Source organism: Rhipicephalus sanguineus, chromosome 5 (genome assembly GCF_013339695.2).
Source record: "Rhipicephalus sanguineus isolate Rsan-2018 chromosome 5, BIME_Rsan_1.4, whole genome shotgun sequence".
Lineage (NCBI taxonomy): Eukaryota > Metazoa > Arthropoda > Arachnida > Ixodida > Ixodidae > Rhipicephalus > Rhipicephalus sanguineus.
The window spans coordinates 71567865-71594510 of record NC_051180.1 but is presented as its reverse complement, the minus strand read 5'-3'; the positions used below and the strand labels follow the sequence as shown (position 1 = coordinate 71594510).

General features: G+C 47.1%; 2 protein-coding genes across 6 annotated transcripts in view; both read right to left on the bottom strand.

Moving 5' to 3' along the window:
- Positions 1-398, bottom strand: part of LOC119393741 (hepatoma-derived growth factor-related protein 2) — a 67509-nt gene extending 67111 nt beyond the window's left edge. For 2 of the 3 annotated variants that reach the window (XM_037660873.2, XM_037660874.2), the window contains exon 1: positions 143-395. In XM_037660873.2, coding sequence (XP_037516801.1) covers positions 143-208 — 66 coding nt within the window. In that variant the 5' untranslated portion in view covers positions 209-395. Of the gene's footprint in view, positions 1-142 lie in introns of all 3 variants that reach the window. The other variant, XM_037660875.2, reaches the window with a different exon arrangement.
- A 692-nt stretch (positions 399-1090) lies between these two features.
- Positions 1091-26646, bottom strand: part of LOC119393740 (paired amphipathic helix protein Sin3a) — a 69654-nt gene continuing 44098 nt past the window's right edge. For all 3 annotated transcript variants that reach the window (XM_037660869.2, XM_049416335.1, XM_037660870.2), the window contains exons 17-20: positions 22255-22602; positions 20264-20439; positions 7087-7411; positions 1091-1742 (exon numbers count right to left, since the gene is read on the bottom strand). In XM_037660869.2, coding sequence (XP_037516797.1) covers positions 1521-1742; positions 7087-7411; positions 20264-20439; positions 22255-22602 — 1071 coding nt within the window. In that variant the 3' untranslated portion in view covers positions 1091-1520. The remainder of the gene's footprint in view (positions 1743-7086; positions 7412-20263; positions 20440-22254; positions 22603-26646) is intronic.

Genomic DNA, 26646 nt, shown 5'->3' with positions numbered 1-26646 from the left:
GGGGGCCCTTCGGTAAACTGGGCTTCTTCGATCACTGTGGCCGTTCTACTCGGGAACCTGGCCTGCCCGTTACCTCAGGGTTGAAATAAAAACGACACCTACATGCGGCATTCAGTTGTAGCAAAATAACGGAATCACTTACCCTAGCAGGCCACGGCGGGTACCCGCGTACCTTGGCAAACACGCGATCTCCAACGTTGAACGACATCGTAAACGGTAAAGGAGGGCGTTAACACCTGGACGAGCGTGTGACCGATCAATAACAAGCTTGTGTATAACACTAGCCGCTACCGAGGACTCGTGCTTCGTTCAAGCAACGCAGCGCACCACCACAATCGAGTGCGCGGCGTAGGCCTAAGCCCGCTAAAACACTGGCGAGCGAGCAACTGACAACTGCTAGAGGGGGAGGCAGCAAAAGCCGGTAGCACCGGTAGGGCAAATTCGTATTTTTAAAAATGCACCGTCGGCACAGGCCAAACAAATGATGTCGCCTTTTTTTTTTTTCCTTCTTTTTTCCGAATTAATTTTCCCGGTTGTTTTATCGCGGCACTCCAGCGCCGAGGTCGGGGGGGAAACGCGCGGCATGTGCGCCATTGCTGGCACTTAGCCCTGAAAGTTTAAATAAACCGGTGCTTTACTAAACTTTAACTAGGCTGTCACTTCACAGTAACATTACAATCGAACCCATGAACACGTTCTCTCGGTCGCTCGTACATAAACGGGACGAGTTCCACTTACAACCCAGCAACGTTCGGTGCGCGTGGGTTTGCCTTCATGCGCGTGCAGCAATTTACAAGTTACGTCACACGAGGAAGATTAGACCATTTTAGCATTGCTTGGGTACGACACGTTATTTTCGTAACTTAACGTGGTGGGTACCTACGAGGTTAGCGTACGACACATGAGCATTGGCGACAAACGCTAATGCAAATCTTTGCGAACCCATTCTAAACAGCTTACGACCACGGTGCCACAAACTCGAACCGCCACTTTGCTATCTACGACTTGCAGTGCGTGTTGAAGGGTCTCCTTCGGTGTGAAGTCAGTACACCAGTCTTTCAAACAGAAGCACAGAATAAACCAGACACAGTTGACGTGATGAAATGTTATATTTATAGCTTCTTTCAAATTGAAAGTGACAATATAAATACTTTGTACACCATCCGTATTAAACAGTCACTTTCTATGGCTCGTTTATTTCAACACTGCAAAGAAACATTTCAATTGTCTCGAGGATCCAATGAAAAATTTACAAACATCCAACAGCGTGCGAGTGCTGTTGGTGTGATGAAACATTGCAAGCCAGCTTGCAAGAGAAAGCCGAAGCGGCGTAAAAGGAAAATGGCCACACTCCCTTCCACCTGCAAGGTGGCTTGCTTAGTGTGCAAGCATGATAATACACAGCTTCTTCAGGATGGTCTCTTGCTGGCGTTTTACAGCTTCTGTACACACACACCCCAAGGCCGCTGCTTTAAATCCCCAGTCCCCACCCACTGTACACTGTCCGCACCAGACACCCTTCACGAGCGGACAGAAGGTGAAGTCCGGAAGCGTCTGAACGGGCGGTAGGGCGGCCGCGAGCAGTCTTGGAGTTGGATGCAGTTTGTTGTACATTCGTAGCCGAGACCCAACAGCCAGTCCTCACATAACCTGTTCTGCTCTATGTCCACGTTCTTATCCAGCCAGCCCTGGTGCCACTTGTTGAAGCTGTGATGCATCCGCTGAGACACTTTCCGATGAGACTGCACAAACAAAAATAATTAACAACATTTTGTTTAGAATATGCTGTAGCAGGAAACTGTGAACACTGTTACTTCACCTGTGGCTCTGGAATGCTTTCTAGTTTCTTAATTACCCCTTCCCGAATTCGACCTTCACAATATTTGAACAGCGTGTCAAATTGAGCGTTCAATTGCAAGATTTCAAAGCAGCATATATGAGCAATAAATATTGAAGCCGATGTATTCCCTAGAAAGAGCACAGACAATTCAAAATCATTTGAAAGTCACCCGCTATAGCCAGCAGATCCACAGCTACGACATTAGCACAATGCATCAAGTCAGTGCACCTATTCAGAATGAACATCAAGACTATCTTGGCAAAAACAAGTGGCAAAGAAGAGAATGAGCCTTTAACCTCAAATGAACTTTTTTAAGAGCACGAAACAGTAGTAGGAGATGTCATCAGAATTGCAATATTGCAGGCAGCTACTATTCCACCTAGAAGCATAATAAAGTACCATGACCACTAATACTGCTTTGCTGTATCGTAATCCAAGGTCGATCACAGAAGCAGCCCTTGCAAAGTATGCTCTGAAGTCCTCAGTATGCCAACATAGTGGTTATTCATTTTTCTCTATTTGTAGAAATATTGCTGCTGTACTGACAAAGATGAGCACATCATTAAAGTGGAAACTCCAGGCTTAAGCTTCCATTGTTGGCCACTGTTGAGGATCGGATCTTTTTATGAAACCTTTGACCTGTCCTTAATACTCCATATGCACAATTAAGAAGCCATGCTTGGTAATATTCTGTTTGCTAATGTTGTTTTTTAAAAACTAAGGTGGCTTATTATTAGAAAATCGCTTAGATATCACAACACAGCAGACTCCCAATAATTCAAACTTCAGGGGACCTCAGGATTTTGTTTGAATTATCAGAAGTTCCCATAAGTATGGCTCAGGACAACATACAAACCAGCGTTGTTATTGTTTGTCAGAGTCGCAGCAACAACATAGACAACTCTGCATGACTGCCAGCAAAGTTTTTAGATGTGAGCAATCATACTGGTACTCGTTATTATACAACTAAGGGATGAAATGTGTTGTGTCCTGCGACAGCTGGAAGCTCCTTTTAGAGCACTGCACGGGCCCGCGCCAGCCCGAAAGCCCGGGCCGGGCCGGGTAAGGAATTGTTGGATCGGGCCCAGGCCGGGCTCAGGACTGTCATCTTCGAGTTCAGGTTGGGCTCGGGCCTGAGCCAGGCCCGTATTAGGCCCGGGTCTCATACGTATCTGTATAATTGCGTGTGTACGTTGTTTCACTTTTTTTGTTGTTGTTTTGTGGGGTTTAACTTCCCGAAGCAACCTAGGCTATATGAGACGCCATCGTTGAGGGCTCCGGGTAATTTAAACCACCTGGAGTGCATTGGCGTGCACAGAAATTGCACAGTACAAGATGTCTACAGTTTTGCTCCATCGGTATGCTACACGTAATTTCAAGAAACGCCTAATATAAGTTTCCACCATTATAGTGAGTGAAAGATGTTCTTGGGTACCGTGTAAGGAAAGCAACGGTAAACTGCCTCGATTAGTGTATATAAGATGTGCACGTTTGTATCTAGGGAAACATTTCGAGTATGCAGCTACGCTCGCATGCCCGCCGCACCTGTTTCCGCCTGCGCGACTCCGTAGACTGGTCAACGCGACTTCTGAGTCATTAATATCTCAGGAGCTGTTTTTCGTGCAGATTAAGTGCAAGATGCGGAGTGACTCTTATCACAGGGCGAACGCCATTGTTGATTTTCCCATTACTAGTGGTGAGGCGCCAGACCATAGCGACACTCGTTTCCCCGAGTGTGGCTCACAACTGGAGTGATGAGGCTAGAGAAGCGATCCGGGATTATATTTTGTAGTCGTTCTTTGACATGAAAAAATAAGATTGCGTGGTTAGCACTGCGTGCGTACATGAAACAGCCAGCTACGACTCCATTATATTTCATATTGCCCTGCAATTATTTCGCAAGAGTGTTACAGTCGGTTAAAAGTATACACAGTACCAGTGAAAGTCGTGACACTGAAAGAAGTTCCTAAAACAATCTCTAGAAAATATCTCATGTGCAGCAGGTATCTTCACAATAACCGAAGGTTGGACAGTGCCTCCTTTATTCTCAAGGCATAACTAGCTGAAACAGGCCGGGCCGAGCCCAAACCTTTCGGGCCCGGGCCAGGTACGGGTAGCATTTAAGAACACCGGGCTGGGCTCGGGTGGGCTGGAGCATGGCATGTTTGGGCAGGGCTGAGCCCGGAAAAATCTGCCCGTGCCGTGCTCTAGCTTCTTTCCATTCTTAGAATGTAGTCGTTCTTTGACATGAAAAAATAAGATTGCGTGGTTAGCACTGCGTGCGTACATGGAAAAGCCAGCTATGGCTCCAATTATATTTCATATTGCCCTGCAATTATTTCGCAACAGTGTTACGGGCGTATTTAACCCAAAGTATACACAGTACCAGTAAAAGTCGTGACACTGAAAGAAGTTCCTAAAACAATCTCTAGAAAATATCTCGTGTGCAGCAGGTATTTTCACAATAACCGAAGATTGGACAGTGCCTCCTTTAGTCTCAAGGCATAACTAGCTGAAAGGGGCCGGGTACGGGCCGCATTTAAGAACACCGGGCTGGGCTCAGGTGGGCCGGAGCATGGCGTTTTCGGGCCAGGCTGGGCCCAGGCCGGAAAAATCGGCCCGTGCCGTGCTCTAGCTCCTTTCCATTCTTAGAATGCTTTCCCGCCTGACACCAGTGTACTGCTGCGAAAGCGACTTTACTAAGCGTTCGGGACTTGATGAACCTAGGCCAGACCGTCTCACTTTTTTATGGCAAAAGCCTTAGATGCCTCATCAAACGCGATAATTGACCAGTGTACCGCGTCGGCGGCATCAACACGGGTGATGCAAAAAAGTCATCATCACATATCATCATCACATGATGATGTCACCATAAGACGTCACAGATCAAAATTTGTGGCATCATCATGACGACACATAATGTGACGTCATCACACAACATCATTGCTTGGTCAAAGGTGATCAATCCCAGAGGCACTGCAAAACCACGTTAGCTGCAGAAAGCTTTAGGAGGGCGCGAGAGTTTTTATACATTGACTAAGAAAAGAAGATAGCTTTCGCCTTCGAGTCGACTGAGGCGGACGCATAAAGCACCCCGAGAGTTTTTTTTCTTTCTTTGTCCTCAGTCAGCATTGCAATCATTAGTGCATACAGTTTGGCTAGTTTGGCGATTTTGTAAGAGGGCAATCGGCTGTATCTGCAACTTTTAATGACATAAAAATGTGAATGTTAAGCTAGAAGCAATAAAGGCAGGAGACATTTCCAGCTAACACTGGTTTGAGCAGCGGAACTTAAAACGAGGGACAAAAAGAAGACAGACAGCAACAACCTTGTCTGTCTTCTTTTTGTCCCTCATCCCTCATTTTAAGGTCCGCTGCTCAAACCAGTGTTAGCCATGAATCAACTAGCTCCGGCAAATACCCTTTCGATAATTCCAGGCATGGACAAGCAAAAAGTTTGAATTAGCCGAATGTGTGCAATGGGGCAGATTGAATTAAGTGACTTTAAAATGCACTGAAAACATAGTGGGCCAACCAGAAATTGAAAGATTTGTTTGACTTAACTGAAAGTTTGAATTATCAAGGGTCTACCGTAAGACTTGGTCTCAAAGAAGACCATACTCACACTTCTAAATACAGTCAAACCCCGCTACAACAAAATTGACGGTGCTCGGAAAAATGTTCGTTGAAGCGGACATTTCGTTGTAGTGAAATAAAAAAAAATATGGCTGACCTGTGCTAGTAGAACAGTGAAACTTTTATTTCCAATATTCAAAAAGTGTCTGCTGCTTCCTTTGCGTCCCCAGCAGCGTTACGACGCGATTCTTATATATGCATAGCGACGCCACGTTGAAAAGCACGCAGAAATAACGGCTTCCGCGAACGAATCAAACAGGCACGGGCGCGCAACACGAACTGCACAGTTGCACCAATACGCTAACGCTAGCTATTCGCCGACAACGGCGACATGCAGGCGTACTATCGCGGAGCGATGACTTACGCCTTATTCTATGCTATTCTTATCCACCACTCGCGGCTGGCTGATCCCGTTGATAATGCGGACGAATTGTTGCTCCTACCACCGGTCGCACTGACCAAGCGGGAAAAGCATTGGCATTGGAAAAGGCACCATTCTGCGACTGCACCCCAGGGCTGCTCGCGTTGATAACGCGGATGTGGCGGATGTACCGTAACTATGACCACTAGCGAAGCGCGAAAAGCACGAAAAGTATTGGAAAGGCATCGGAAAAGCTATCGTATCGTGACTGCACCCCACTGTCGACAACTGAGCTTTGGCTTCGGATTGTCTGAGACTCAGAAGCAACTCAAGCCAGTTGCGAAAGCAGGGCAGTCTGATCGCCGTCGCTATCAAGCAATGGCGGCCCCCATGCTCAGTCAACAGCGGCGGTTTCTGGTGGTTCCAACACGCGATTCAGACTTCGAATTCGTATTTTTATGTTCTAAAATGCATCAAAATGTCCGAAATTGTGTTTATTGCACGGTAAATTAAATTTTTGAGCCCGGAATGGCATTGTCAAATTTCGTTGAAGCGGAACGGCAGCAGAAAAAGTGTTCGTTGTGGCGAGCATATTTATGCATTGACTCCTGTGGACTGTTGACGGGGAATCGAGAATTTTTCGTTGTACCGGAAATTTCGTTGAAGCGGAGTTCGTTGTAGCGGAGTTCGACTGTAATTACATACACAATGGCAGGGTTACCAACACACTTCAGAGACTGGCAATTTCAGAACAAAGTACCATATTTACACGATTGCAGGTCGACCCATTTTACCTAAATTTGAAAGCCGAAGTTGGGGGGGTCGACTTACAATCGAAACTGAAACAAACGAGAAATCAGGCACGCTGTGGCATGGTTGTGACATTATGTTTACATACCGGTGCTACCTGTAAGGCACTGCATTTGCTGGCATACGACCTGCACCTTCAGCAACAATTCGTGGCAAAATTTTTTAAAAAGGATCCCCGCGTATTGCTGCAAAGCTAGCTTTCCTGCATAGCTGTGAAGCACTGTCGTGAAGCCACATTTGCACACCAGAATTTTAGTTTTCTTTAGCGACCATCGTAAATTTCCTTTATAAAATGCGCCCACCGTTTTTTCCCCTTTTTTTCTCCCCCCCCCCTTTTTTTAGATTCGAGTCAACTTACAATCGTGTAGATACAGTACGTATGCACAAATAAAATTGCCGGTACGCATGATTCAGACAGTTTTCATGTCTGCATTCCTTACCTGCTGTGCTCGACGCAATGCCCGCCGGTTGTAGATGTAACTTGAGCTGTTGACAACAAACACCATTTTATATGAATTGAGGTTAAACTTGCACTGACTGTCCTCCACCAAGTCCGTTTTGCCTGCACCAGCCGACACAGATGACCCCAGTGCAGCACCACCTACAGCTGCAGAGAAAGGCACCTCATCGTTGGTGCTCTCATCGTTGGTGCAAGGACTCTTATTGCAGGTGCCATTATTGTTGCCATTGCCATTAGCGCTAGATGCCAATTTCTTGGCTTCACTCTCTTGCTTCTTTACTTGCTGCCGGCGGGCTCGTACGTTGCTGAAAAGAAATAAAAGAGAAAGAAAAAACAGTACAACAGCTATGGGCGAAGCTATGATGTCAACATGGACGCCAACCTTTTAGAACCAAGCAACAAGGACCAGAAGGGGCCACACAAGGCTAAAGAAGCCATTTCAGAAGAACCATTATGTTGGAATGACACAAAAATAGTACCTTGCAAAGAGCAAGCAAATGACACAGCACAAATGAACCTGCACATGTTGAACATTAAGAATACTGCACCCACTGCCTTCAGTTTTGACAGTAGGAAACGGGAACAATTTCAGTCTTACTGCAGCTGACGGAACGTCAAACTGAAACTACTCCAAGTTTCTCTTCTTGTATCAGGGAACGTCAAGCAACCATCAGTGATGAAAGAGTTAATAAACAGCTGCATCCCAGACCACTACCAATGCCTAGCCAAGAACCCTGACTTAAGAGATGTGGCACCAGCAAAGCGAACACGAAGAGCATTGCTGGCAGGTGCACAATTGAAATTCATCAAGACACTCGAACATGATGAGCTGCTGAACACATTAGTACCTCACTCAAACCTCGTCATGGCCAGTTGGAAGCAGGGTGTCGGAACGGAACGAAAACCGAAAAACGAGAAAAACGATATTTTGGACTGGAACGAAAACGTAACCGAAACATTATCTATTATTTCGTTTCGGAGTGAAAACAAAATTTTTTCAATCGTTTTTCGGTTCACGAGAAAACTTCGCAATTCGGAGCAACTGAGCTCGTGCAATGTGAGCAATGTCAGGGTACGGTATTAGCGCGTACCTCAGGCAGGAATTCCAAAGCAAAGATATCTTGAAATTGTGCGAAAAACGAAAACAGTGGCAACCAGAGATGTTTATATTAACGCAAGTGGTTATATGCGCGCCTGTCATGCAGGCCAGCATAGAGAGGGTATTGTCGGCGCTGAAGTTTGTTACAGGGAAAGCTGTTATGAGATCATAACGGCTGATTTTGGCGCCATAGTTGTCCACCGCCGCCGGTGCTCGTGACCGCTATCGCGTGATATAAAAAAATAAATGAGAAACAAATTTGTAGGATCGGATGGCATTTCAGCCCGCGCCCTCTGCGCGGCAGTCGGGTCTTCCACCACAGTGCCACGCTAGTACTTCTATGCTTGCGAGGAGCGCTTGACAAGCGTGAGTGCTGACGAGCAGTGCGGCCCAGTGTTCCGTATTCGATACAAAGGCACAAACATTCGTATTTGTCTGTTGAGAAAATAAATACTGTGACTTTGAAATTAATACTGGTTTGTGCTAGTTGGTAGAAATTCGTGGTACAGTTACTTCCGCTCCTCTGAAGAACTCATTCATGAAGACAATCATTCTGGTATTTACCCTTGTCCCACTTTCCTCAGAGCAGGGCAAGTTAACTACATCGCAAATCCAATGTTCGTTATCATTACCTTAACTTTAAAATTTTCCATAAAAAATACCGTTACGGAACATTTTTTTTTTCGTTCCGGAACAGAAACGGAACGGAACTTTTTGCGGTGGAACGAAACTAAAACCGAAACGAAAAACATTTCGTTCCGACACCCTGGTTGGAAGGGATCCGGGAGGATAAAGGGACACTAAAGAGCAAAACAATTTTTCTCATATTAGTAAAGTACTTTTTCACAATCCCAAAAACACCATCCTTGCGGCAAGAAGATGCTTAGTAAGCGAGAAAACATGCAAAAACAAAATGTCTGTGGCGACGCCAACTTGATGTTTCCACACCATTTGCCGTGACGTCACATGTTTTGACGGCGCCCACTAGGGAGTATGTAGTCCCTAATCAGTAAAAATGAAGTACATTGTCCTCTGAGGGGGCCATAGACTTAATATACCAAGTTTGGGGTAATTTTGTTGAGCCAATGGCGCCGAAATATGATACACTAAAATCCCCGACGTCCCGCAAAGAGATTTCGGCGCGAAAAACTGTGAACTTGATTTTCTCCTCTATTAATAAACTCATGATGGCGAAATTAACGACATTAGAGTTCTCAGAGCACAATTTATCAATCTAAACCGATTCATTGTTTCTCTTTAGTGTCCCTTTAATTAAATCCTTTTGCTTTATGGTGTATCCGCTGGCACAACAATTTTGCTTCATTATAACACTTCAAACAGATTGATCTCTAAGGAGATGGAAAGAGTATTTACAGTAGATGTAACAGCCATACTGAGGACAGTTTTAGTTTATGCGTGGTGCAATGCCAGCCACAGTGTTGTGTGGTGGGACAGCTTATCAAGAAAGCGGCAGATTTCGGTGATTTGACCACTGCATAACTACTGAAGTACAGTCGAACCCGCTTATAACGAACTCGAAAGTGTCGCGAAAAGTGGTCGCTATATCAGTAGTTCATTGCATATGGACTCGCCTTTAAAAACGTGCGCTTAGCGGCCAAGCCGTTTCTTTTTCTTTTTTTCTGTGCACTTTTATTAAAGTGCACCCAAACCCTCTGGTGACAAGCTAAGCCTTTTCGCGTCGTGAAGCGACGCCTGCTACGTGCTCACGAGTGAATTACCCGCCTTTGCAATGAACTGACACCGTTTCACCGAAGCACGGTACTGCCACGTGGAGCCGATCATCCCTGGCTAGTTGCGTGCAGCGTGTCGCCTATTCGGCTCGTGGAGTCACATGCCGGGCCGCTTGCTGCATGCTGTATGCGCGCATTTGTACGTTCTTCGTGCCTGCTTCACTCCGGACCATGCACGGGTGCGGCGAGTAGCCTGTTCGTTCAATGCGGCAAAAACAAGCATTTTGCAAGCGACGCGCACTCTACGTCTCCACGATGCTCTCGCGGCCCTGCACGACGATGCGCGGCGCACTTGAGTTGTCACATAGTCAAACACGCAGTATACACTCGCTGTCAGTGCATCGACGTTTCTCTATGCCCGCGCCGCTCAACAGCGAGCTGCTTACGTTTCTACAAAGCGACGCGCACTTTAAGGGGGGAGGTGGCGATCGAAGAAACGTTTTTGTTTGTTGACCTAGAGTAATGAAATTTAGCAGGCATACTGAAGAGTGTCTCGAATAGCTATATATGAAGTTTCATTGCGATATCTTGAGCAGTTTTCAAGTTACACTATGTTACATAACCTGATGACATAGTCTGCTGGTGAAAAGCCTAGCATTGTAACAAAACATGCCAGGAAGGTCCAAGTGGTTTTGATCTTTACTCAAAAGAACACTACACAGGATGACCATTACCAAATATTGTCTATTCCTCTTAGTTTTTTTACAAATAACATCCCCATCAGCTTCACGTATTGCATCAGAACTTCTCATGCACTAATTATCACATAAAAAAAAACTAGGCCCTAAGCAAGGTGAAGAATAATGTCATCCTGTCAACAGGAGTTCAAGGATTAAAAAAAAATAAACAGCATCAAAATTAGTCCAGTCACTGCCACGCTATGCTTTTCACAAGCACCACTAAGTGCCCAAAACACACTTCAGAGAAAATGGCTTTCGAAGTTTTTATAGCACTTCACCTTCATCAAAATGCACCAGAACAGTAGTCTTTGGTGTCCATGCCTGCAGGTGGCCCTTTAGTCCTCTGCTTCTTCATCTTATGCATGTTTGATGATTTTTTAGCACGCTGGCTGTCTTTTTCTGCAGCCCTCTGGAGGGCAACGGCCCCAGGTTTTACACCTAGTGCAGTGCAAATCTCGGTGTAAGCTCGCAAGCTGCCCGCATTGTACTTTGCAACTGCTTCGTGCACTGCTGCTTCCACAGTGAAGAGGGAGGCATGCTGCTGCTTGGATATCAATGACCAAATCACTGAGTAGAGGCTCTCAGCAGCATTTTGAGTCTTGTTGCCGCTACATCGAGCCAGCAGTTTAGGGTCGGAAAGGCGCTAGTAGATGGGCCGCAGTGCTTCTATAACCTTGCTGGGAACGTTGTACTTGTGTGGAGGTGGTGACTTTCCTTCCGCTTCTGCTGAACGGTGCCAGCACCAGCTGAGGGCACCAGGAGGACACAGCTGATGATGGGGCTCGGCATCAGTGGAGGAAATGTGGCGGAACATTGCCATCACCGCCCTTTGCATATCTTGCACATCCGTGTTGCTTCGCAGGGATAGGCCATAATAGCTGGTGAGCCTCTTTACAAGATCTTGCGTAAGGCCACCTCTTCCACCAAGTGCCTCTCCCTTTTTTGCTTTGCTCACAAGAGAGCGGAGTGCACTGCCCATCCTTTTCTGCACATGATTCACACAGTCCTCCTTAGTGAGTGGTATGAATCCATATGTCTTATTGCACAGGGCTACGTAGGTGCGGCTGTCTCCATCACAAATTACGTTTGTGTACCTGAGGTCATTCTTGCAGATGGAGCGCCCAAAAAGCTGCAGGGCAGCTTCAACTTCCATGCGCCCTGCACCTACATCGATGTTTTTTTGGCACTCGTGTGCCTTCCTCCATTCTATATATGTAGGGTGGCTTTCAGGTGGCCCTAGCGTACACCCAAGGCAGAAATTAGAAAGACTGTGCAGTCAATCACCAGACCCGTGTAAAATTCAATTACACAGCCTACACCAATGTGCGAGCTGTGCCCACGAGTTAGCCATGTGCCATCATACACCACTGTAATGTTTTTCATGAAGTTCACTTCCATTTCTTCATATGTATTCTTGACAGCCTATACAGAATCTGTCAAAACACATTGTGCAGGCACTTCGGCAGCTGGCTTGATCACATTCCTCAAGTGGCGTTGATAAGTCTTCTGATGCAGTCCTCTGTGCGACACATTCATCACTGCCCAGAAGTCATTTATAGCAGTAGGTCCTTTTCCAATGCTCCTGATTGCCTGCACTGATCTAACATTTACATCAAAGACTCTCGCACCTTCTTTTCTCGAAGACGACCAGTGAGAGCTGGCTGTGCCGCAAGAACGACATCTAAGCACCATTTTCACGGCAAGTCCAAGCCTTGTGTCCTGGTCCACAGCGAGGTCTTGCTCATGGCAAATTGGGCAGAGTGTTTTCCCAATCATCGCGTTCAGAGCGGCCATCAGGAAAAGCACGTATTCTTCATCTTCTGGCGCAGTCATCGTTTCGTGTTCCTGAGACGCGGTCAGTGTGAATTTCCGCTCGGTTGCCGACATCACGCCGAGCGACTCGCGAACTGTTGTCGACTGTGCCTCTGCAGTTTGCGCGGACAGAAAGCTTGGCTAAATATGCCCTTGAATGGTACGACGCTCGCCGAGAAAAGTCTCGTTATCACTCCGTTGACTGCCGGCGTCTGTCGACGCACCTGTCATTTCCGCATCGATCGTTTCACCGTCATGTTGAACAGCCCGATCTCGGTTAGGCGAGCGTGCAGCCTCACGTTGATGCACGTTAATATCAATAAGCATGCCTTCTGTTGATGACTCTGACACGCACCTGCGTCGCACCACCTCTGCATTGTCTGCTGGGTTGCGATAGCTTGTTGACGGCTGAGGATCCAGGGTGACTTCGTTATCGCCGACTGACTGCCGACTTGGGGGTTTCCGCGAATGCCGTGGAATAGGCGGTCGGCGCTTTCGTTTCGCAGGAAACGCGCGATCCATTGCCACAAACCACGTGCAAAACTTTCGAAGAGCCCCCTCGGCACAAACAGCTGCGTCGGCCGCGCGTCCGGCAACTTGCAACAGTTCAAGCAGAAGGCACGAGAGAACTCGACGACCGGGGGCTTCGCAGAACTATGGTCTCGTGAAGACGGTTTGCACGACAGTGCCGAGGCCGATCGCAAAAGACGAAGAAGCACACAGAGAACGTTTGCAACGGAGGAGTCGGAGCAGACAACAAGCCGCTCGGCAGGCGCACCGTGCGTGGGAGATGAGCACGTGAGCGCGCGCACCAGCCAATAGCAATCACTCGTTTCCCCTTGCTCAGAAGGAGCGCGCGCTCCGTCCAATTGTAGCTCCGCGTTTGAAAAGCGGGAAACTCGAATACCCCGCGAGCTACCCAATCGCAAGCCAGTTAAGCCTCGACCACGCCAACAAAACTTAAACAAGATGGCGGCGCACAGTTAAGGGGAGACGCGGGTCTTGGAACGGCCAAAAATGGTAAAAAAAATCGATTTTTCGCAACGCTTATTTTCGAGGCGTTTGTACTTCTGAGCACCTACTCTCAAATTGCTAACGCTAAATTCGGTCGGGAAACGCGATAAAATCGGCTTTCAAAGCAACCCGGCAGCACTAAAATGTCCCCAAAAGGACGAAATTTGTTCGAACTTCCCGCGCGCGCCATGAGCGTTGCAGCGGGCCGAGCGCCGCCATCTTGGGCTAGATTTGAAGCTGTTTTCTTTGTGCACATTTTGCGCCATCTCAAAATGGCGTCGCTCAAGCAGAACGGCCGCCGTCGCGGGTTTTCTCAAGGTCGTTTCCAGGCCACTGATTGGCTCTCACACGGCGCGCTTTTCAAGCGCGCCTTTCCGAGTCTCCCATTGGCTGGCGCGACCGACACGTCAATTTTTTTTCTTTGTGTTGAGTTCTCCGCCGTGGCTGTCCGTTTGTGTGCGCCTGCTTTTGCGATCGTGCGTGTTTCTCGACGGACCGTCGTGTTTCCACTTTGTGCCGGTAGTTTTTCCACGCGATCGAGATGCCTGGAGACTCTCGTCTGAAACCATCGACGCAACGAGCTTTTGGAAGCCGCAAAAAACGGGCTTGGAACAAGAAGGCGCCGGCTACAAGTGCACCGTCGGCAGCGGAGTTGGAGTCGCGGCCGGACCCTTTGGATCTGCCGGGAACTTCAACTGACGACACCGTGGGACCAAATTCGACTAACGAAACACTTCGGGTTGATGCCGCGTACTACTCAACGGCGGAGCAGGCGCAGCGAGTTGAGAGATCGGCGCAAACGAAGACCGTTCTGTCTGGAAAGTCGGCTACCCTGCGCAAGTTCGACCTTCTTGGAGTCAGCGCGGAGTGCCAGACCAGTGACGCCGGGACCGATTTTTTGCTCGTCGATATGAAAGTTTTGAATAACTTTTTTGCACAAGCGAAGTGCGACAAATGTGACGCAAAAAGTCTCAGCGTGAGGAAGGCAACGGACAAGGAGTACGGCCTTGCGGTAAAGCTTATTTTTTCTTGCAGCAGTTGTGATTTCGAGAAGAAGCAATTTTCTTCTCCGAGAGTGAGCGGAATTGCCACCATCACTCCCTTCGAAGTCAACATGAGGGCCATGAAGGGGATACAGATGATAGGCAAAGGTGTTACTGCCCTTTCAGACTTTTGTGCGTGTATGAACCTTTCGCACCGAGGCTTGCACCACAAGACGTTTCAGGGACACCTAAAAAGTTTAGTGAAAGCCTGCGAAAACACAGCGACTGAAAGTGAAGCTGCTAGTGTGGCAGTAATAAAAGAGCTGTATACAGACTTCTTGAACCCCATAGGGAACATCGATGTTGTGTTTGACGGCTCATGGATGACGCGAGGTCGGAGCTCACACAGGTGTGGGCTGCATCATTGAGCTCTACACTGGCCTTGTAATTGACCATGTTGTTTACTCAAACTTTTGTCTCGGCTGTGCCCTGGGACCACAGCCGCAAGACGAAGGGTACACCGACTGGCTGGCAACCCAAGAGTGCCAACGAAACATCGAATGCAACTCTGGCCGCATGGAAGTAGAGGCTGCGCTGACCATGTTTCAGAGGTCCTGGGCCAAGCATGGTCTGCGCTACACGACTGTGCTCTCTGATGGAGACAGCCGCACTTTTCATGCCTTGTCCGAAGCCGAGGTGTACGGCTTTATCCAAATAGACAAAAAGGACTGCATCAACCATGTCCACAAGCGAATGGGTGCAGCTTTACGGAACATTGTGGACAAAAAGAAGGCTCAGGGTGAGTCTCTTGGGGGTAGAGGAAAGCTCACACAAGAGAAGATCAAGACGATCGCGAATTACTACGGATATGCCCTGAGGAGCAATATCAATGACGTGCCAGCTATGAAGAGGGCAGTCGAAGCTACACTGCTGCACATGACATCGACAGATGATGCACCAAAGCACTCAAAGTGCCCCGAGGGTGCTAGCTCTTGGTGCAAGTACAATAGAGCCTTGGCCAATGGGGAGAGTCCACCTTCACACAAGAATGCCCTGCCGGCTTGTGTTGCGGCTGCTCTGGAGCCAGTCTTTGCGAGGCTCAGTGATGAGAGCCTGCTGGCACGGTGCTGTGAAGGGAAGACCCAGAAAGCGAGTGAGAGTCTTCATTCAGTCATCTGGACCGGAACTTCAAAGAATGGGAACGCTTCGCTGGAAAGTGTGAAGCGAGCTGCCGCTGAGGCTGTTGCCATCTACAACCAAGGAAGAAGGGCAACCAACGAGTCCATTGCTGCAAGTTTGGGCTATGTTGCTGGGGATTGCCTTGTTCGACGAAGCCTAGAAAAAGACTCTCTGCGTTTACGCAAGGCAAATGCAACTCATCTGAAGAGCACCAACACAAAAAAGACTCTTGCAAGGCGACACAAAACGGGTGCAACTGAAGATTACAGTCCTGGACTACTTTGAAGGTATTCTCTCAAGCATAGCAGCCTATTACCCAGGGTAACATGCTGCCTAACATCTAGAAGGTTCTTCCTAAAGACTGAAAAGACATGAGCAGCCAGTCACTTGAGCCTCATACCCCATGGCTTTTCCAGAACCCCCCAGCCGCTTGTCATGGTGGGGTTTTGATCATGCTTTACACATTGGAAAATTTTTTTAGATATGATTCCTTGGGTGGAACAAGACACTTTCTGTTTTGTTTTGAAGGGAAACAGATGGGGAACATGTGAATAAAATTTATGGTTAAAGGTTCCTTTCATAAATTTATACAGTGCGTGTCAAACTTCAAACGCGATTTTCTCAGCTTCACATTTTTTGCCAACTTGACCAGCCTTACGGATCTTTTCATTATGTTTTTGTAAGGTAATTTTGATAAATTTTATACCGTTGAATTCGTAAGAAATAGGACTGTGGAGCTATGCTATTTTTTTGTGGCTAAGATGAACATATGAAATTTTGTGAACAATAATGTGAGCTAATTGCATTTCAAGATTACACAGTGTCAATACAATTGAAAGTTCTTATATGATGATATATCTCAGTGACAATATAAATAGCATAGCTCCACATGGCAGGTCTTTGGCTACAGCTGCATCTTAAACAGAACCTAAAAATACTGAGGGAAAGTGTCTTAATGACCCGTAAGAAATTACCTAATTAGATTTCACTTATGCTCTCACAATTGGATAACTAATTGAAGTACATGAAAACTAATTATATTTTTGAAATCAGGAGGAAGAAATACATATACACACCCAATTTCATTACAATATCTCCAATAATAAAACTTTTCATTTCGAGACCAGTGTCTCCCCTTAAGCGGGGGAGAAACGGCGTGCGCGCGAAGTTCGGGTATTTTTGACGATTGCGCGCTCCTCAGGTGCTGCCTCAGCTAGCTAAATATTTTATTTGACGTACTTCTAGCGCGAATTCGGCGCTGATATTTACAGAGGAGGTAGTTTATAGATTATACTGAACAAATATACTGTTTCTAAAAAATGGACTTTTTTGACATTTTTTCGGTTTTCGAAGGCCGCGTCCCCCCCTTAAAGCGGTCTTGCACGATGCGGCGGTGGCGAACTTGCGAACGGCAGCATGGCGCACTCGTACCGCCGTCAGTACGCACAGTGTACGGCGTACGCCACACGTGCAGCCGAGCAGATATCTACAGATGACTGTGATACACTCAAACCTCTTTATAACAAAGTTACATCCTACACGAAAATAACTTCGCTATATCCGAAAATTCGTTATACACTCAAACCTCATTATAACAAAGTCACATCTGCCACGAAAATAACTTCGTTATATCCGAAAATTCGTTATAAACGTTTATATTTAACACTGTATCTATGACAAGACTATTCTTCATTTACTTCGTTATAACCGATAATTCGTTATATCGAGGTTTGAGTGTAAACATATATTCTTAACACTGTATGTATTGCAAGATTATTCTGCATTTACTTCGTTATAACTGATATTTCGTTATATCCGTGTTCGTTATATTGAGGTTCCAGTGTACAGTGCAGATCACTTATAACGTAACCGCATATAGTGCAGGACCGGTTATAATGCGGTCTTTTTCGACTCCCGTTTACCCTCCCATAGAACCGCATGTATACGCATACCACTTATTGTGCAGTTCCCCAAGATGAAATACCGTTTATAATGCGGTTGCGGGAAAATATTTCTGACAAACGCGGTAGCAAGTGCGGTTCTCAAAGGAGGTACGGGAGCGACGAGGTCGTTACGAAGGGCAAGGGCACGCACTGTGAACGAACGAGGGGCGGAGGGAGGAAAAAGACCGCGGCAGCGCTGTGCGGGCTCGCAGAGTGGAGAAGGATGGTGGTTGCCTAGGCGACGGAGTAGCCTTTGCACCTGCGGCGGCAAGGCTCCGCGGCCACTTGCCGGCAGCGCGTTCCGCGTGGAACGTGCAATCGCGTCCTCATCAAGTGCGCTTTAAAGTAAGCTTCCTGTCGGAAAAGCGTCGTCGTTATCACACTTGCTACAGATATCGCGTTTGCTATCTCGTCCGCAAATTGAAAAGTTTTGCAGCTTCATGACGCGAGCTTTCGCCTTTTCTGCCAGTGCGCGGACTTAAACGAGCTTGGCGGGCTTTTGTCGCCATTGATCTCCCGGCCGCGAACACAGACTTCGTATCACGTGCGCTGTTCTTGGGTTAGTGCTGGAGTGCGATCTTTTCGACGTCCGATCTTCATGTTGTCTTAGACAAACTTCCCGCGACAACATGCTGAACCGCAGGCTAGGCCTAATCAGCGTTGGTTGCTTTTCGGTAGCGGTCGCGGGCGATAAAAGTTGTGGTTCGGTGCGGAATCGACGAAACATTTTGCAATGGCTGCACTTGAAGGGAAGGGAATCATATCGTTAATGAAAACGAGGGCACGGTCGGCACATGCAACCCTCGAATGATGGTTCCGGATTCGAGTGCAATGTCTTGGACATCGCGTGCGCGCCCATGAAATCGAACGATCGGTACCGCTCAGCACGTGAAATTTCGGTCGCGATTCGACATGGTTTCTGTGTAATGCGGATACCTCGAGGTGGCCTGAAACGTAGTCGGCGAATTTCCACGATGGCACTTTGTTTTGTTTGCTTTTTTCCCCCGTGTTAATTCCGTTGGCAATGCGGGTCTTTGGCGGTTAATTTTTGAATATTCCAAGATTTAAGTGGTTGTAAGCACCCCGAATCGCATGTGTTGATTATCGGACACGCGAGGCTACATGCTCAACGTGTTTTGCGCAAGTGCAGCCTTTGAAGAAGGTTGTTTTGGTTATAGTGCGGTACCGCTTATAGTGCGGATATTCGCGACTCCGGCGACTTACGTTATAAGCGGTCTATAATGTATAAGGTTGTCGGCTATAAGTCTTAACTGCACGTTCATCGATGGCCGCCACCTCGCCTTCGCTCTTTTCTGATGCTTATCCGTGAACGCATCGCTGCAATCGCGTGGAAATCGTTGTCACCAATCGACCGGCCTCTGACGTTACCTAAAAGACGGACGACCTTTTGCGGCACATTGTGGCGTCGACGAATTTAGGGACGCAGTAAACTTTTAAGCGATGGAAAGTTATCGTGGTTATCACTTCTTGCATTTATGCCTTCTTGCGTTCCAAGGCATTCTTTGGTTCATCGTAGGTGGTTGCAGCTGCAGAGAACAGCGTCAGGAAAGGTTACGATGCGAAAGCTGACCGCAAGGCTTCATGCTGCCTCCTTTTTCTTTTTCCCATTCTGCCGCTGAAGAAAAGGCTGGAAAGTGACTGACCTCGCTCGCAGCGTTCGAAATCTGCGTGCGGTGCTCACCGATCAGGGATATCTTAGTCGCGAGTAAACTGGAGCGGGGCATGCGCAAGCGTGCGCCCCTCTCACGCTTTAGAAGGCCTGTTTTAACTTTTTTTCGCTTTGTATGCACCATATTTTTACCGCGACCATGTCTGAAGTGTTCGTTGTAAAAGTAGGAGGCTTTGAAAAATGTTCGCTATATGTGGATGCAGCTTCAACGGCTAGCATTGGAAAATCATAAGTGCACCCAAATATGGTCATTATAACCGATAGATCGTTATACGTGGAATCGTTATAAGTGGGTTCGACTAATAAATTCCAAACTACTTAGGAGTTTAATGATGCTAGCACATCACCCGCACACGACACACGTGATCGCACTTGCACATTTACATAAACCTGCCATTATCAGGGTTACCAAAAACATGTCCTTGGCGTCTATTTCCCACGCAGATCCCTGTAAGACATTATTCTGGGATTGGCCACCCAGCGCAACTCTCACATGTAAGTCGCTACATGCGTGTTTTTATTAGTATTATTCAGATTTGGCCCTCGTTAAAATTATCATAAAATACAGCTCCACAGCAAACTTTTAAGGTGCCCCCTAGCTACCTATTTTTCGCCTCTACCTCCATGAACTCCCCTGACACACACTTACTTGTCTCATGTGCACCACATCTGAAACAGAAACACAAGAACAGCTGAGCTATTCAAGTTCTGCACAACAGTGCTATCGAGTGCTATCAGTGACCACTGCCAAGCATTACTCCAAGCAAATGCAAGCGTAGTATAAAGCGTACTTCAAAACACTGTCGCAGATGTCCAAACAACCAACACAAACCCTTGCTGAACATTAGATAACCTGATATAACGCTATGTCAATTAACTGAAGCGCACAACGGTTAGTGTGCTGCAAGATCCGGATTTCACAGATCCACTGCTGACTGAATTCAATATAAGCAGGTTCGAATGTGTCGTATCAAATGCAGCAACGCAGATGGATGAGGTTTCTTACCGAGGCAGGAAGACTGGCTTTTTTGACAGCTGGTCTCTCAACTCGTCCGAGATGGAATCTTCACCAGCCACGTACTTGTCGACGTACTCTGACCATTTCTCTATCTCGACAGGATCTTCAGACATGTCGCTTTCTGTATCTATCAACTCTATCGTAAGCTTGGTCTCCTTCTGGTACTGCAATGCAAATGCAAAATATTTTATCAGCAAATGGTCATGAATTTTTGAGGACGAAATGAAAAATGGAAGTGGGAAGGGGGCACAGAGCATATGACCACGAAAGACCTTATGCAATCAATCAACACACTGCCCCCCTGTGTATTCAGTGCATACCGACCCGGAGATTAAAAAAAAGTGCACAAGTTTGAATAACAAAACTTACCTTTGCCTAAATTAACTAGAAATTGGCAGCACTACATACCCAACTATTAAAAACAATCTCAGCAAAGCTCTAAGGCTGGTGAGTATCTCTAATGGCCTTGACAGCACTTCAGCAGACAACATAGGCCACTGGTGCTGAGCAAACGTGCAAAATTCCAGACAAAGCTCTGACAATTTTCTGTTCACTGCCGAGAGCAGCACTGGTTTTGAATGTTCCAGTCTTTTTTTGGCAAGTGGCAACAGCATCATTTCTTAAAGGGAAGCTGAAGCACTTAAAAAAAAAAAACGACTTTGGAGTGTGTAATCATAGTTTGATCCCTGTTGAATTCAAAAACCAATGTAAGAGTTCACAGAAGTGAACGCAAATAGCATTTCTTGGCAAAAAACAGCGGTTGCAGCTGCAGGCCTTCTTGAGATGCTGAGCGAATGCGGTGACGTCATGTTTGGTGTGCCGCGTCATCAGCAACATCAGCACTGTTAAAGCATCACCTTCGCGATCAGTTCCACCAACGCGCGCAGCCAGAACTAGTCACGGAGGCCATGGTTGAAGATACGACAGTGCTGCGCGGCTCTGCCAAAGCTACCGACAATGTAGTTCTAGTTAGTTCGTTTCCATGCCCATAATTATAGCACATTCGCATGAGCAGAGCAAGACGAACTTTTCTTTCACGTATTTTAAAGCTCCTGCTGCAACAACAGCGGAAAAAATCACCCCATCATCAATAATGTTGGTCCTTGTTAACAACGAAGTTTTACTGAATTCTAAAACCACTTCAGCTTCCCTTTAAGTCTTTTCTTTGCAACCTTTTTTTTTTCTTCCACATCATGTTCACTTGAATTTCAAATGCAAAATATTGCACACATATTGTTCTATATCTATACACTGCATTGCTATTTAAATTGAACGATGAATTCGGACTTATTGCATGGCCAAAAATATTGCAGCAGGCTACGCTCAGACTAGAAAGGGAATTGTTTACTATCCCTAGGTGCACTACTCAACAGTCCTCCCACTAACATGTCCTGCAGCTATTCCACCCGCAGCTGAAATAATCAATTAAACAGGTCTTGTAATACTGCGCTATACTCCACTCAATACACAACAGCCAAAGCCACAAAGGCTACAGAAACCCCTCACTGATACACTCTCCACCATGTGTCACATGTGAAGAAGATATAGGCCTCCGTCAAGCAATTCCAATGCAACATTAAAAGTCTTGTACCTTTATGTCACAAAATATGCGTTGTTGCAGGTCGCAGCCTAGTAACCACCAAGCGAGTATAGTGACAAGCATCTGCAACCAATGGTGATAGCGCACCACTTGGCCTTGCGATCACAAAGTTGCACAATGCATTATGGATTCAAAAAAAAGGTGCACAATCGTGTGATTTATTGTAACCTTACTTTAACAAGCGGTTCTTGCGACATACAAATTACCCCACATAAAGTGCAGTAGATCTAAATCTAATGCACTGAGGAACAAGTAGAGAGAGACTTCAAGGCGGCACTATTTCCCGAACACCTCTAGCATCGCCGTGTAAATCATGAAATGGAGTATAGCAACGAAACGTCAAGCTTTGCAGACTACAGAGACAGAAGGCAACACCAACCAGCACAAGCTTGAAGCAGTTGTCGTTGACCAAGGCCTGCTCGGCTTTCTTCTGGTAGCTGGACTCGAGGTGCGCACGGTGTGCGGCGGTGGCACATGCGCCCCCTGCGCCTCCGGCCCGCTGCTCCTCCACATAGAGCTCGGTGCAGCGCTGGCACGCCTCGTCGCACACGATGTGCTGCAGCTGCCGCACCGCATTCTGCACCACCTTGTCCAGCGTGAACACCGTGTAGGCGTGGATGCCAAACATCTCCCGAAGGGTGTCCTCGTACTGCGTGCCGTCCATGTTGCCGTCCAGCAGACTCTTGACCATGTCCAAGAACACTGGGTAGTAGTCCTCCACTTCAACCTGCACAACAAACACTTCCGTTTCTCAGATGCTGCATCCCCCACTGCGTCCTCTACCAGGTTAAAAAGGGCAGCGGTGAGCAAGAAGATTTAACACAGCATACGTATGCAAATGGATGTGCTGAAATGGGCAAGTCAACTGTAGCCCACGCTATCACAGAAGTTGCACCCCGACTTTCAAGACAGCAATGAACTTTAAAGACTAAAGCCCCATTAAATGAACCACCTGAAAGCAAAACACTGCCTTAAATCTTTTTTCGTGTGTATGAAATGAACAGAATATGAAAGTCCTTTCTAAGCCTTTCCCGCAACCTTAACTAGAAAAAATGGCTCCCTGCCACAGAGCCACCAAGCAAATCGAATTGAACTGACATTGAGATCAAATGTCCATGCAAGCTCACCAAGAGCCTAGCAAAAAGCAGAATGCAAGTGCACTGAACCCCATTAATGTGCGCTGATTTTAGATGTACTAACAGTTAAAACGTAGTTGCAACCCTTATTCATAATGAACACATATGCAAATTCAATATCAATTCGAATGGCAGTAGGGTGGAAATTATAAGTGGTAAAATATGTTACATTTTAAAATTTGCCACACCTAGCCTCTACAACACACTAAAATTTTTTTTAAATATATATATTGATCAGGGTACAGGTAATCAAAAAAAAATTGAAAAGAAGATTAAAGTTAGTGAATTTTTCCATCAAGCAGCGTTTCACGGAAACGCAGAATTCTTGTCTGAAGGCCATTTCATTGCATCAATGTGCAAAGGCATGATTTACGCAATGTTATAACTGACAACTTTCAATTATTCCAATGATATTGTGGTTTTCTCAGATTAAGGACCTGGATTGTGTTGCATACAGTCAACTTCAGGACCGTATATACGTGAACTTGCATTACTTATTCTTCAATGGTTGTGATCTCAGCCTATCTACACAAAAGCATGGCACAATATTTCAGCACTGCAGGGTGAACGAAAATGCACATTAAACTAGGGATGGGCGATTATTCAGGCATTTCGAATATTCGAATGAACATTACAGTAGGGCATGTTTTATTGACTCGGCACCAAACCGCAACTTCTGTAGTCCGCGGCCGCCGACATGGCAGCTAGTGCATGTTAGGCTTAGCGTGCGCGTTGCAACTTGGCATGCCGTCGCAAGAAGCTTGCCCTAGACAACACGGAGAGCAGGCGTAGAAGAGATTGCACTCGTGAGCTAAACCGAGGGCATCACGTGTGAAACGAAGTTTCGGTTCGCGGTCGGGAAAACAACCGCTGCAACTATCCTGAAGAAGTCTTTCTAAAGACCCTTGATTTTGGAAAGTATCAGCGCTATTGCATCCACGCCGCTACACCCTCGCCGCACTGCCAACCTCCTCTTTTTTTCACCCTCTGTTTCGCGGAGCCGGCGCATCCACAACGCTCAGTGGCTGCAACGCGCGATACCTCCCAGTCAGTTGACCCTGACGTCACGAAAAGAGCGCGCAAGTAAACTTCGCGCACTCTTAGTTGCTCGCGCACGCCATGAAGCCTCCAGGCGTGAACCCTCCAGGCATGTGTGTGTGAGTGCATGCGGTTTTGTATGTGTGCGCTTGTAGGTGTACGTGCGTGCACGCACGTGTTTGCGTGAGTGGATGTGTGCGCTACGTCTGCGTACGTTTGCGTATGTGTGCGCCATCGTGTGCCTGCGTTTGTGTATGTGTCTTCGCGCCTGTGTGTGCATGCGCGCACGTAAGTGTGTGGTCATGTATGCACCTGCATGCGTTTGTGCATGTCTGTATTGGCGCCTGTGTATGTATGTGTGCGCACGTATGTGTGTGCCTGCGTGTGTGCATATTCGCGTGTGTGTATGTGTGTGTGTCTATCGCCACTGTACCCGCGTGTGTATGTATGTGCGTGCGTGTATCGCATGTGTATGTATGTACGTGTGTGCGTGCGTAGCACATGCATATGCGTGCGCGTGTCTGTAGCACGTGTGTATGTATTGTGTGTGTTTGTGTCGGTATCGTATCTGTGTGTGTATGTGCGTGTCTGTATAGCATGTGTACGTGCGTGGGTGTCTATGAGCGTGCGTGCCTGTATCGCGTGTGTATGTGCGTGTATGTGTATCGCGTGCGTTGTGTGCGTGCCTGTATCGCATGATTACGCGCGTGCGTATATGTGCGTGCGTACGTGTCCGACAGCGTCGTTGGCATAATAAGGCTTCGGGCCCACTCATTTCGAGCAATTTAATTTAAGTAAACCACCACATTCCTTCTTGGTAACCTTCTTTGAGCTCATCAAGACAACAATTAGAAACGAAATTCTCGACTATGCTTTATGCTGCTTACATTATATGCGCTAAATATACCTCCGCGTTACGGACAGCAGAAGCAGCGACGGAGAACTAAACCGCTCTGCCGCCAGTTGGTATACTCTTTTTTTTTTTTTGGAATCGCTTCGAAGCGTCTTAAAAAATATATTTGTCATTTATGTTCTGTCGGAAGCCCACTTTCGTCACGACTGTTTCGTAAGCGACAGATTCTCATTTAATGCTTCAAAGGGCCGAATAAACAAGCGCACGAAGTGATTCTAATGCGGCTGCAGCGAGTCAGTGGAGGGTTCAGTATGCCATGGGCACCGCGCCGGCCAGGGGAGGGGAGAAATCTGAGGAGAATTAAGGAGGAAAACGTGCGCGCGGAGGAGAGTGTCGCTACTTTCTAGATCAAGGGACTTTAAGTTTTTCAAGCTTGTAAGTCCGCCTGTTGGTGGCAAAGGCGAAAGCTCAATCGCGTCTCAAAGCATTGTTACTTGCGGAGGAATCGAGGCTGCAGGCGCGATGTCTGTGCTCTACGATGAAGCAACTATTTTCCTGACGGAAACAAAAACAGCAGTAACGCGCTCTTGATGGGGACGCGGGCGCCCGTACGCAGCGGAGCACGCATGTCAAGCGGCCGAAGGGGGCAAAGGCTTCTCCGTCAACCACACAGCCGCTCCCCCTCCTCACACCACGCACCCGCGCCGGGCTGCTGCCTACCACCGCCATCCCCCTTTTCTCCCCTCGTTCCTCGTTCGTTCGTTCCACATCCCCTCCTACTCCGTAACGCCGTCGCATCTCCGCTGAGAAGCATGCTCGCTCCCTCGCATCTCTGAGAACGTTCCGGCAGCAGCATTATAACCGGTCTTTCATCTCGGGGGACTGCACAATAAGCGGTATGCGTATACATGCCGAGTTCTACGGGAGAGTAAACAGGAGTCAGAAAAAACCGCATTATAGCCGGTACTGCACTGTAAGCAGTTACGTTACAAGTGGTCTCAGCTGTATTCGAATTCGTTTCGATACAAATTTATATTATTCGAAATTTCGAAGTATTCGAAATGAACGAATACAGTCGCCGACCGTTTATTCGGACACTGAAAATTCGGACATGCTCGTTTATTCGGACACCATCACGGCACCGCCACTCGTCCCATTGAAGTAATGTAAGCTCACGACCGAAAATTCGGATGCCCCACAGCCCGCCGTTTTTTCGGACTACGGCTGGCTGATCGAGTGTGATGTTGAACGCCTTGACAAGCTGTCAGCAATGTTTACAATATTTTTGCTAGGTTGCCAGCACTGAAACGTTGCACTGGCTATAACTGGAGATCGTGCCAGTGTCAAAAATCCACGCGGAAATTACCGATCTCTAAGGCTATGTTTGTTGGCTACATGTAACGGCTGGCTTTCAATGGATACTTGACTGGCTTTAGCCAGTCAAGTATCCGTGGTAGCCAGTCAAGTATCTATTGACCGGCTACCACGGCCAAACAGCAGGCCAAGCCAAGCCAAGATTGGAATCAGCTCGGTGCGGCCGGTGCCATAGTGTTGGCCGGTGCGGCATATTTGAGGCAAATGACATCCTAATTCGGACAAAGAGTACGACAACAGAAGAGCTGCAACATCAACTAGCCCAACGTCGTTTCCTTTTGGCGTGTGAGGATTTGCGTTGTCAGATGTTTCTGTGGCTAAGCCTGATCTGCGTCCCAAGCTTTGTCTCACTCCCTTGTTGCTTGGCGTG